This window comes from Phocoena sinus, chromosome 1 (assembly GCF_008692025.1).
Source record: "Phocoena sinus isolate mPhoSin1 chromosome 1, mPhoSin1.pri, whole genome shotgun sequence".
In the NCBI taxonomy this organism is placed as follows: Eukaryota; Metazoa; Chordata; class Mammalia; order Artiodactyla; family Phocoenidae; genus Phocoena; species Phocoena sinus.
Genome location: NC_045763.1, coordinates 160,192,361 through 160,205,042, shown reverse-complemented (window position 1 = coordinate 160,205,042; position 12,682 = coordinate 160,192,361). Strand labels below are relative to the sequence as shown.

The 12,682-nt window shown below is 44.0% G+C and overlaps 1 protein-coding gene across 1 annotated transcript in view; it reads right to left on the bottom strand.

Annotated features, from left to right (window-relative positions):
- The window catches only part of KIF26B (kinesin family member 26B), a 494,415-nt gene that overhangs the window by 56,484 nt on the left and 425,249 nt on the right, over positions 1-12,682 (bottom strand). Inside the window, 1 exon segment of the mRNA XM_032648317.1 lies at positions 11,034-11,193. Within this exon segment, the coding sequence (XP_032504208.1) occupies positions 11,034-11,193 (160 nt within the window).

Sequence of the window (12,682 nt, the reverse complement as noted above, 5' to 3'; positions counted from 1 at the left end):
ATCAGAAAGGTGGGCATGGCCCGAATTATAAACAGCTTCTTAGGCCAAAAGGGTTTGAACCTGTAGCTGACAAGGAGCCATTGACGGATTTAAAGAAGGGGGTGACATCAGAACTACATTTTAAAGACACATTCTGGCAGCTGTGTGGAGGGTAGATGAAACTAAAGCCTTCTTTGCCTTCACCACAAAGAATCCTCAGAAGGAAACAGTGGGTATGTCATGTGCCCTAGGGCCTTCCCTGGACTTTGTTCAGGAAACTACATACAAATCCTCTCAATACAAACAACAATTGCAACTAGTCCTCAGCATAGGATTTCATGCTCGGGGATGCAAGGTTCATGGGAGACATAAGGTAAGTGGTCTGAAGGGAAGAGCTCACACAGTACTTTTAGGACAGACGTATTTAACCCTCAGTAAAATCGGCATGTTGCGGCACAGAACTAGGAAACGCATGCTTATAAACTGTGGGCCCTGACACTACTTCCTTTCATCCAAACCTAGAAACTCCCGACATTTTTACTGATTTTGCTGGTAGGGAGTAGGATAAGAAAGAATGGTCAGGAAAAACAAAAATAAGTAGCAATTGTGGCCATTGCCCCGAAGGAATATCGTAAAGTCTACTACTCTTCAAAGAGTAACAAATGTACCATAACCATCTCTGTTTCTTCAGTTCTCTCTTTATTATATCAAAAATAAAATTCAGCTCTATTTTACTTAAAAAGATTGCTAGGTACATTAGACAATTTGGTACAACTTAACTGCTCCATGAATATAACTATTTGGAAATTGTTCAATTACACATGAAATGAATTATCACCTCATTTGCATGGGCGAAAAAAAAATCTATTAATGCTCAATGAAGCCTGAACCAGTTGTGAAACAGGTGAGAATTTATGGTTGGATACTCTGATTGAAGCTCTATTAATGTTCAAGACAGTTTTTAAATGAATTAAGCCCCAACTCATTTGTATGCTCTATCCCTTGTAATGTCTAATTGTGCCTAAATCAAGCTATCCTTGACTAATCGTGGAGCTCTGTGCGTACCCGAGGGCATCTTGGGCTCTATGTGCATTGGCCCCGAACTAAATTAAAGCCCTCCCCCTTTGGCTGTTTTCTCCTGGTAGCAACATGACTTGTGATATGATGATTAGTTATCATTAAAGATAACAATTAGGGGGCTTCCCTGGTGGCGCAGTGGTTGAGAGTCCGCCTGCCGATGCAGGGGACACGGGTTCGTGCCCCGGTCCGGGAAGATCCCACATGCCGCGGAGCGGCTGCGCCCGTGAGCCGTGGCCGCTGAGCCTGCGCGTCCGGAGCCTGTGCTCCGCAACGGGAGAGGCCACAACAGTGAGAGGCCCGTGTACCGCAAAAAAAAAAAAAAAAAAAAAAAAAGATAACAATTAGCTATAGATTCGGAGTCTTGCATTTGGCCCAGTAGTTTATCATGATTTGTATCAGGCAATGTCTACATCATTCTAGGGAATGACAGAACAGCTGTGAAATGGCTCAAGCATTTAAGGGTGGACTGTGGGAAACTTTGAAAAACAGAGGAGTGAGAATGGAGAAAGAGTGGGAGTCGATGAGGAGAGCTTCAGGATCACTACCTCTGCCCAGACAGGCTTTTTTTTTAAGATTTTTTTTTTTTGATGTGGACCATTTTTAAAGTCTTTATTGAATTTGTTACAATATTGCTTCTGTTTTATGTTTTTGTTTTTTGGCCACAGGCATGTGGGATCTTAGCTCCCCAACCAGGGATTGAACCTGCACCCCCCGCATCAGAAGGCGAAGTCTTAACCACTGGCCAGCCAGGGAAGTCCCCCCTGACAGCCTTTACTACAGTATTTCTGATTCCCTCAGCCTTGCTTGGGTTCCCCTTTCCACGGTGCGGGTTAAACACCGGTGTTGCATATTACCAGGTGTGGGACTTGGCTGTTTATGTCTCTATCTCCCCTACACTGTAAATTGTCCAGGAGTGGAGATCATCTATGTTTCTCTGTTATATTTCCAGTGTCTTGTGTATTGTAGGGGTCCAATAAGTATTTTTTAATTAATAGATAATGAATGACTAAATGGATCAAAGAACTTTCAGATATTCTACTATGTATTTCTCAAAGTATTTCCTGTATAGGTTTGGTAGCCTCCATCAAACTTGTAACAAAATTAGGTGCTTAAACTCCTCACTCAGCTGGGTCCTTTGGGCCAAAATTCACCTTGCTGATCAGAATAGCACTGTGCTTCATGAATAATAAACTTTATGTATCACTTGGGATCTAAAGTGTAAGGTAAAATTTGTATCATCAAGGTCAGCCTTAAAAATCTCTTTGGAAGAAAAACCTCTCAGGAAATCTAACAAGTCAGGGTTGGAACACATCACTGTCTCTAGCTGAGCACCAGAAGGGCGTGGCTTGTATTCAAAGGCCATATTATATGAAACATTTGTATCTTTAAACATTTGAATGGCAGTGGTCAGTGGGCCAGACAGATGCAACTGGGGGTAGAGCACCCTCTGCTCACCCACAACCTCCACCCACTCTCAGGTCTGATGGCCTCACTGAGGGAGGTGGTGGGTGGAGTCCTTCCCTTCCTAAGGAACTTGTTACTTCTCTCCTTGTGCAGAGTACTTAGGGTTACATTCTCTTAAATTAGATGTCTGTATCTGGCAGTGACCCTGTACATTAGGCACACAAACTCTTGTTGAAAAATGCATGAAGCTTCTGTTTCAACAAAAGGTAATTATAATACATTTGGCCAAAAGCAACACATATGTTTAAAATCAAGATAAAAAGATATGATAGTGCCAGATCAGTCTGGGTTATAATGTTTTGAAATATTTTAAAACAGTCATATTTTTGCCTTTGAAGCCTATTTCTTTAAAGGGCTATCACAGACATTATCTCAATGGTAACTACCACGTTTCTGAGGTAAAGAAGATGGTTATTCTGATTTAGCTGGTGGAGAAGGAAAAGTGCAGGAAGAGTGTCTGAGTGTTCGGAGGTGGGCAGTGGCCCTGGCACGAGGACCCATGCCTCCCTGGTGTCCGCTCAGTGTCACCTCCCGGGCCCGTGTCACAATTCATCTCTTTCGGAAACCACAGATTTTTGACTTCACATACTTCTCTGGGAGCCCAGCCTGAAGAAACTTCACAAATTCCAGTTGATAGATCGACTATCTCATCTGCCAATTGTGGAAATGCCCAAAGCTGCTATCATTAGACAGGTGTTGGAGGAAGCTCATTATCTCATGCCCTGACACCCTTGCTGTCATCCTCACCTCTTGACTCTCCCTTCCTTACCTTTCCTGCTCAGCAGAACTTCAAGACCCAGACTGGGTGATAACCTCTCCTATTGTGACAGGAATCTATTCACTCAAGAATGCTTCAACGCACCTACAGAAGCTGTCACCAAGGGGGAAGTGGGCTGGAAACTGTCTTATCGGGAGGCTGTGCCCATGTGCAGTCTCCAGCGTGGGAGGTGGTCACACCTCTTGTGCCGGAGGCCAGGCAGGAGGGCTGTCTGGGGGTCTTGTATCCTAAGAGAGCATCCTGCAGCTTTTCCCATTAATGGGGTACGTGAAATGGCTACATGAACTTTCAGGCTCTTACATGAGAAAGATGACAGAAATTAAGAGAGAGAAAAAGACTTGTGAAATAGCTGAGATTTGCTGAGATTGTCTGCTGGAGGTGCCCAGAATATGGGATTGGGACTGCTGGGTTCCTCTGATTCAGCCCTGCCGAGTGGCTTAGGTTCTGGAAGGGAGAGTTCTTTCCCGTCCTCATCTTCCATATTTCACTTTCCTCACTGTCACAAGTTTCTGGCAGTCAGTCCAGCTTCACCGTCACAGAAAAGGTGAGGCCAGGAGATGACCCTGAATGGACAGCTGGCCACAGGTGGTCCCATGCCTGGGACTCACGCTTCCACTTACAACCTACTGCACATATTTAAGCTTTGCAGATACATTAGATCCATTGTCTGGCCTCATTTGTTATTTCAACAGATATTGATTGAGCACCACAGCATTCCAGACACTGTGCTAGGAAGTGGTGATATGCCAGGGGACAGTGGAGTAGCCCTGTTGCCTAACAGCCACGTAGACATGGACAAGTCACTTCCTCCTCTTGTTGCAATTTCTCCATCTGTAGTATGAGTACGACCAAAGCAGTATCTATGCCATGAGGCTCTCGGCAGAATTAAACACCCAGGAAGCATTTAGAGCAGCTCCGGATGCACAGTAAGGAAACGATGACATGAGCTGTTGTCACCACGCTCACACTGTGGAAGAGCCCTCACCCAGAGCTCACGTATGCACACGCCAACCACCTGGATCCGAGCTGGAAACCCAGAAAACAAGTAACAGAAACGAGTTTTTCCTTCTCCCTATGACCCAGCAAGTCCATAAATCAGGAATCTCTAACCCCTTGGAAAAAAGGAGAACAAAGTTCCCATCCTTCTTTCTGCCACCCCCCTTTTTTTAAAAATTTTATATTCATTTTTGGCTGTGTTGGGTCTTCATTTCCGCGCGAGGGCTTTCTCTAGTTGCGGCGAGCGGGGGCCACTCTTCATCGTGGTGCATGGGCCTCTCACTATCGCGGCCTCTCCCGTTGCGGAGCACAGGCTCCAGACGCGCAGGCTCAGTAGTTGTGGCTCGCGGGCCTAGTTGCTTCGCAGCATGTGGGATCCTCCCGGACCGGGGCATGAACCCGTGTCCCCTGCATTGGCAGGCGGACTCTCAACCACTGCGCCACCAGGGAAGCCCTCTGCCCTTTTATTTACTTCTTCTCACAGGAGGAAAAAGGTCTGACTGGTGGCACTGGTAAACATGGCCATGGGCACGTACAGCCCAATGCTGTCTGTCTGTCTGTCCCCCTGTAGGTCACACACACCGCTCCTCTTGAGCCATGTGGCTCTATGGGTAAGGGATTGCTCTGCTGATCCAATTCTGCCCATTCCTGAGTCCTGGGGTCTATGCTTGTGGGGGGATAGGAGGAGACCTCCTTCTACTCTGCTAGGATCCAGCAGATGGAAAATTTTAATTCCCAACCATACTCTTGTATCTATTTGCCAACTGGTTCGGAATCTGGAGAGAAGAGAGTCTGATTAGGACTCTCAGAAATTGAACATAAAGGAAGAAAACCTCTTGAAAATCCAAAAGGGAAATGAAACCTCTTGATTTCTGCTCAGCCCTAAAACCATAAGCTCATTATCCAAGAGGGACTAGCCGTGGTAGACAAAGAAAAATATATGCCAAGGATCATGACTGAGTTGGGGGCCTAACAATCTGCTCTGTGAGGGGGCACAAAGGGGTCCTCCTGGGAACAAAAAGGATGATGCGCACAGTTTATGTGTCAAACCAGTGGTGGAAGGACCAATGCTTGAACCCAGGCCTTGTGATCCCAGCCGATCCCCAGACAGCCTCATTTCTCCCTGAGTGACCTGCATGCTTCTGTGATAAACCTGGCAGAGTTCATTTACTGGTAGTGGATGCCTCAACTCTTAAGAAAATAATATCAATCTCTGAAAACTTTCATAATTATATGTGAAGATACCACTGGCCAGGGAAGCAAACGGAGGTAGGAGGGAAGAATGAAAGGAAAGAGATGCTAAAATCTCATACAAAAGAGACTTATGTGCTGGTGATTTTCTGAACTTACTTTCTCTGCATCCTAACAGTCATTAAAATATATAAAAATGGATATTTTTGAAGCAGCAACACTAAGAATTATCATTGCTGCAGTTGCTTGGCAACCTGAGACTTTGGTTATTTTATTTCTAAATAGGGAGTGCTATAAACTGGTATCTGGAGTTTGTGCAAATAGTTCTAAATTGATGTTCTCCCTGTAAATCAGGAGGAGATAATACAGCATTAATGTACATTTAAAGGTTGCTAAATATGCATATGTATGTGTCTCATATCACACACACACACAAGAAGATTCTTACACAGAGCTTCTCTCCATTACATGCTATCTTAAATAAATCTGCAGAATTGATATTCCTTTGCATTTTTCCTGGAAAATATCTATTTAATTTCATTTTGTAAATAATATGCATCTGAGTCACGAGGGACAAACCTTTTGTCTCCTGTGTGTGTCAGGGGAACTGAGTATCGTAGCTCATATCGGTCATGAGCTCCTTTCTCTAACTTCCCAGACACTGAGTGGGTTTCCAGTTCTGAGAAAGCAGAGACAAACCCGGTATCTAAATGGCTACTGGGGGAAAATATTTCTCAAAGCAAGGCATGAGAACGTCCACATTCTTCAGAGATGCAAGTCCTGTAAAGGCCTTATGAAATCTTAGGCGTGCAGGTTCCAGCACGGATGAGAAGAGGTGTTAACATTTTGAAAAAGTCACCTCTATTAACAAACTGTCATTTCTCCACAAGTCACCAACTTGAATTTGAGTCTCTAGTGATGCTTGCTGGTTTGAATGAAATGCTGTGCTCTGATGCTGCTTTTCCCTTAAACATGACTTTAGTTCCTGACTCCTCACCAGGGCCTTAGGAGGAAAAGTGCCTCTGTTCCAGATCCTGATGACAGGCATCCTTATCACTTTTGTAGAACAACCGCTTCTAAAGTGGCCCCTGCAGTGGTGTTTGCCTGCAGACTGAAGCTCGAGACAGCAAACTGCCTCAGGCTCCACCTGCTTCTCCAGAGAGAACAAGGGCATGAGGAAGTCAGCTGCCTGAGCCCCAGAGTATGTCAGTGACAGATTCCAAAACACAAGGATTTCGTCTTGGTCTGAACCACACAGACCAAAACCCTAAAAGAGAGGCATCGAGCACCAATTCGATCATGGGATTGTTCATGCAGAACCATGCTTCAAGCTACTTGGGGATATCATCTCAGACAGACACAACCCGAGAGGGTCACAGAATGACTTTCCATGACCTCTTGTTCAATGGAAGCCGGGACGCGATAACATATCTGTTGTTTAGAAACAGAGGACAGCATCTTGTTGGCAAATAATCAAATAGACCGTTTGACCTATTAAAGTCATTATTTATCCAAATGGAATAACAGTTACAAATGAAGGAAAAATGTTTCAGACTTAAAGTAAGTGTGAAGGGTATGCTGCGCCTTACCAGACATCTAAAAGGGACGAAAAATTCTATTTCGAGAGAACTGGGGGGTCGTTAGAATTTCCAAGTCTCTGGAAAGACTGTAGTCCTGCAGATCAGCTGGGACCTAACAGCACTTTAGCCAAAGCTAAGTGCACACTGCCAGATTCTTGTGGTGGCCCTTCTGGGCACCAGTTCTAGTGGTGTGTGCCTGCAACACTTGTTTTTGGCATGGGAATTCATTTCGACGTCTCTGCCTAATTTTTCTCGTCTATCGAAGGGAAGGCTCCTACAACCTTAGTGCCCAAGAAGTGTTGAGGAATAGCAAATGGCTGAGTGACGGAAGGAAATTGGCAAATGTACTGTCAAAATGCTTAGGACTATGACAGCTTCCCCTAGACAAGAGGTTCCCCAAAGTTAGGGAGTTTTGTGCAGCCTGTCAGTGCAGAACTGACTAGGAGGCTGGAGCCCTTGGTGGTCTCCCTGCTGGCCCTGAATGCTTTTCTGAATGGTGTCACCATTTGGGATTGATTTATGGCACTTGGATTGGTCAGCGAGCCTGTGCTATGTCGTGGCTGAGGCTGGGAACCTGTTCTACACTTGCATGTGTCATATCTAAAGGCAATATCATTTGCAAAGTCAAAACCATTGAGGGCACACCTAAGAGTGCCCGTGGGAGCACCTGTGATGGATAATGAATACAAACTCGCTTTCAGCCTTGCTCACATGACAGAGTCTGGAACGATGATGAAGAGAAACGAGGACAGGCTACATCCCCTCTGTGCACATTCCAGTTAATTTCCCAGAAGCAAACACAAATGATGCAGGTTCCAAGCACAGAAGTGTCCAGGGTGACAAACATGAGTGGGTTTTTGTGTTTTGGAAGGGTGGGGGAAGGTAGCGAACGTGGAGTTTGGTTTTCCATTTTTTTCCTGTAAGTGAACAGGAATAAGAGGAAATGGCAAGGGTAGAAAACCTTCCCTGTCTTGGGAACCTACTGCAAAGACAAGGTTTAACACGGGAAAGGTGTTTAGTACGCTAACAAATGCTATGTGATGTGGCTTTGGAACGCCGACTGAACTGATAAAAGAAATCTGGGCCATCCTGCTGTGCTGAAGACCTCATGCTGTGCAGAGCAAAGGCAGCTAATATATTACAGAGCTTGATGAGGTTGGGGGGAGCGGATTGGCAACGAACTGCCAAGGTCTCTGAGGCTGTGAAAAGTGATGCGGTTTGATCCTGCCACCAGCTGGCTGGGTGATCTGAGTTAATCTTTGCCTTATCTTCCTGTACCTCGAAAGAAGATAGTTTCTAGTTGATTAATCACTTTGCAAATGTATTTGCAGAACCAAATATTGAATATACGCTGTGGCTGAGAATCTGAAACAATATTACAGCAAGGGTCTTTGAAAGCTTACACACAATGATGGGCATTAAGGACGGAGGGCTGATAGAACTGGCTGTACAAGTGCACTGCCAACAAACGTTTTGGGGAGGACAGAGCTGGCCGCATGGCCAGGCCACCATGTTTCCTGGCATCAAGCAGTGGGCAACTCTGCAAGATCCCTAGAAGGATCCTGATGGTGGGGGACAACTCTATACCTGTGTCTTACATAGACACCACATTTATGTTAAGTCTGTGCCAACTCCAGACATAGAAACGCTTTAATCACCACTCCCTTGGAGCCAGAAGGGAAGGAAGGGAACTGAAGCAGACAGATGTCTGCAGAGAATGGTGAGTGGGGTTTTCACACTTTGTCAGCCCTCCCAAGTGGGCAGGTAGCTGGTCGCTGTGGCTAGTTGATGTTAGATATGTTTAATTTAACAAGAGACCTTGAACTACTAATAAAAACAATTCTTAATGTTTCCCTTTAGGTTTATAATAAAACCCAACTGGAACCGAAAGGAAGTTACTTTATCTAAAGTAAAAGTAATTTCATATGCTTGCATTCATCCATCCCTCCCACCATCAATTCAACTATTGAAATCATAAAAGCATGTCACTTTACAGAAATAATGTAAGTAAAATACATAATCAGTGACCTTATAAGGTGGTATTTTGAATTCTGTCTATGCCATGATCTATTAAGTTATTACATTAATAGACATGCTTCCCTTTTTATGGACAGGGAAACCAATGAGGCCTGATAACTCTTTCCTTTCTATGATCTCCAACCTTGACAGTACCTCTGCAGACCTTTTTTTTTCCCTCCCTCTCTTCTCTCTTTCCTTTCTTTCTTCTTTCTTCCTTCCTTCCTTTTTTCTTTCTCTTTCCTCTTTCTTTCTTTTCCTCCCTCCCTCTCTCTCTTTCCTGTCTTTCTTTCTTTCCTTCTTTTCTTTCTTTACTTCTTCTCTTTCTTTCTTTCTTTCCTCTTTCTTTTCCTCCCTCCCTCCCTCCCTCTCTCTCTTTCCTTTCTTTCTTTCCTTCTTTTCTTTCTTTCTCTCTCTCTTTCTTTCTTTCTTTCCTCTTTCTTTCTTTTCCTCCCTCCTGCTTTCCCTCCCTCCCTCCCTTCCTTCCTTCCTCTCTTTCTCTCTTTCCTTGTAATCACAAGTTGACTTTATTCAACTGCAGAAATGATACTGAATGAAACTATATAAACCTTCTACTTGAATTTTTTCTCAGAGAAAAGAATCCTCACAAGGGGTAGAAGAGCCATTTCTGGGTTTATCCCAGGATTCCAAATTTCAAGAATTGAGACAGACAAGATTATAATCTCTATTTAAGCTCCTAAAGTAGTCTAGTAATGAGCTTCCTGGTGGAGAATAAAGGCACAGTGTTGGCATCAGCTTAGGGCAGAGGGGAAGGAGGACTCAAGGACTTGTCCTGAACCTCAGCTATTGTAGAACAAACTGTCCGACTTACCTTTTCCGTCCTACACAACAGTAATTTATATTTTGTAGGATCCTACAGATTAAACAAAAACGATTCTATGTACTGTATATTTGCTTAATCCTCAAGGCAACTCTGTAAGGTAGGTGTTATTTCCATTTAAATAGGTGGGGATAGGCTCAACCACATTATCATTATTGGTTATTGACTAGAGTGTTATACATTTCACAAAATACTTTCATACACATATCACTCTGAGCCTTTTATCCTTGTGATATAGATAAGATATACAGCTATAACCCTCAGTTTATGAGATGTGAAGGAAGGTTCAGCTAGTGGAAGGTGCAGCTGGACATTGGCAGGGCCTGAAAAAACAGGAGAGCACCCATCATCCCATCGTCACATTGTCCAATGACAAAGATGAGTTGGGGTGATGGTGGTGAGGGGTGGCTCCAGGGCTGGGTCATTCATGAGCACAGATGATATGGCAAGTCTCTGGCTATTCCAGACGTAGGAGAAGTTCTAATTTCATCTCCTTGGAGCAGCAACAGAAAGAGGAAAAGGATCTTGGAAGTGAAATAAACATCTGCATAGGATGGTGGGTGGTAATTCCCCAAGCTTTTTAAGTTCTCCTAAATAGGACTACCAGATAAAATACAGGATGCCCATATAGCTCATGCAATACTAGGGCGATCCTTATACTAAAAATATTTGTTGTTTATCTGAAATTCAAACTTAACCAATATTTTTATTGGTTAAATATGGCAGCCCTATTCCTAAGGGAAGGGTAATTCAACCTTATGCCCCTTGCTCTCATCACTATAAAGCATCTGTACAATGGTGACAATAATCTACCACTGGCAATTGTGATTGGAGACCTCAACTGAGATAACTTTTTATTATTTCTGACTTGAGCAGCCTAATGTTAGCGTTGGGGTAAATTTAAATATTTCTGTAGCTTTTGAATTTGGAAGATCATGCATTACACAATTGTTAGTGAAATCTGGTTTCTGGCACTGAACTAACAATGTGGTCCATACTGTACCTCTGTAGTACAACTCTCCCCAGATGACACTGGACAGAGAATCCCACACACAGCCCTCGCACCATGCTTTCCTCATCCCATTCTTTGAGTAGAAGAGTCACTTACTTGTATGGGATGTGTTTGCTGCCATTGACGAGAGCCAGGATGACATTGCCCAGAGCAGACAGGGAGAGGCACAGCCCTGAGCCTCCCTCCCGATTTTTGCTAAGAGCTTTCACACAGCTGCCAAGATCAATGAGGTGCAGACGGCTGCGGCCTCCAGACACTGTCACAGGAGAGGAGACAAGAGAAGAAAGAAGAGGTTAAGTTCTGGCAAACACTCATCTGTCCTTCATATAGCTCCTTGGGAAATCTGATGGGACAAAAGAGGAAATAAAAGGTTGACGTTCATGGCCTAGTAGGAAACCCCTACAAAATTATGCAGGGGTAACAAATAGCATGGTTCTCTTAAATTCTGTCCACCACACATCCCTGATCTTCTAAAACCTACTGATATTCCTACTATAAATAAATGAATAATTCATGTAGGCTGAATTAGATGAAATTTCACAGAGAAGGTAAATGTCTACATTTACCTTCATCTTCTTTGTGTAGCAGGATTCTGAAACTGATCATATTAAAACATAAATAGCCCATAAGTGATTATCCGCTTTGGTTGACTGTGGTAGAGGCCGTGACCTAAAGCTCAGCCAGGAATCAGGTTGATAACCCAAAGTAAAACCAGGAAGAATGAACAACCAGGTGCAGAGTCAGGGAAGACCCAGGTATTTGCTGAGTATCTGCCGAGTGCCAGGTGCTACACAAACATCAGTCTCGTTCAGTTCCCCTGGGAAAATCACAGACTTGCTCATGAGAACTTCCACTTCTGGCCTAGATGAAGTAACAGGGACCAGATCTTTCCTCTTACCGGAAACAACCAAAAACTGAACAAAATGTGTAAAACAACCGTTTGCAAGACACTAGACATCAAACAGCAAAAGACAGTGATCCTGGAGATGTGGGAAGTAAGGGAGGTGAGCACTAGCCGTTTCCCAGCTTACTGCACTGAGAGAGTTTTCGGGCCATGGCTCAGAGAGAGGGAACTCAGGTGGAGCCTGGCAGACTCTCTGAACTGAGGAGCTAGAGCCGAGAGTCCAGGGAGGCCAAGGTAGCAACATTTCCAGGACAGAGTGCTGGAGAGGAGAGAACTCTGGAGATTTGTAGCAGGTCTCCTCAAGTATTCAACCTAGTATGGATCAGCACAGAGTGATGAAACTACCCATGGCTGCGGAGCTAACCACTGGAAAAGATTAGAAGTAATAGTGCACAGGACTCACACAAGGCCAGGAATAGTGCTTGTTCCCAACAGCCAGACTAGAAAACCTCAAGATTCACAGGGCACTGGGTAGGGTACCCGCAAGGGTCTGGCTTCAGTAGTCAGGAACACTTAGCCCTCGACTAAGAACTGACTGGGTTCCACCTTAACAAATCTTAAAAGTAAGGCCATAAAGGATCAAACTGTTTGTAAACAACTGCATCCCCAAACAAAGCTTAAAGACATTAAAAAAATATAGAAATGTCCAGCACCCAGTCAAAAATAACCAATGAAAAAGAAGCAAGAAAATGAGGACTATAATGAAGAGATCATTGAAACCAACCCAGAACTGACATAGATATTAGAATCAACAGAGAAGGACATTAGAACAGTTATGATGGCATTTCAAACATTAAAAACGTTAAATAGGGACATGGAATGTATTAAAAAGATACAAATT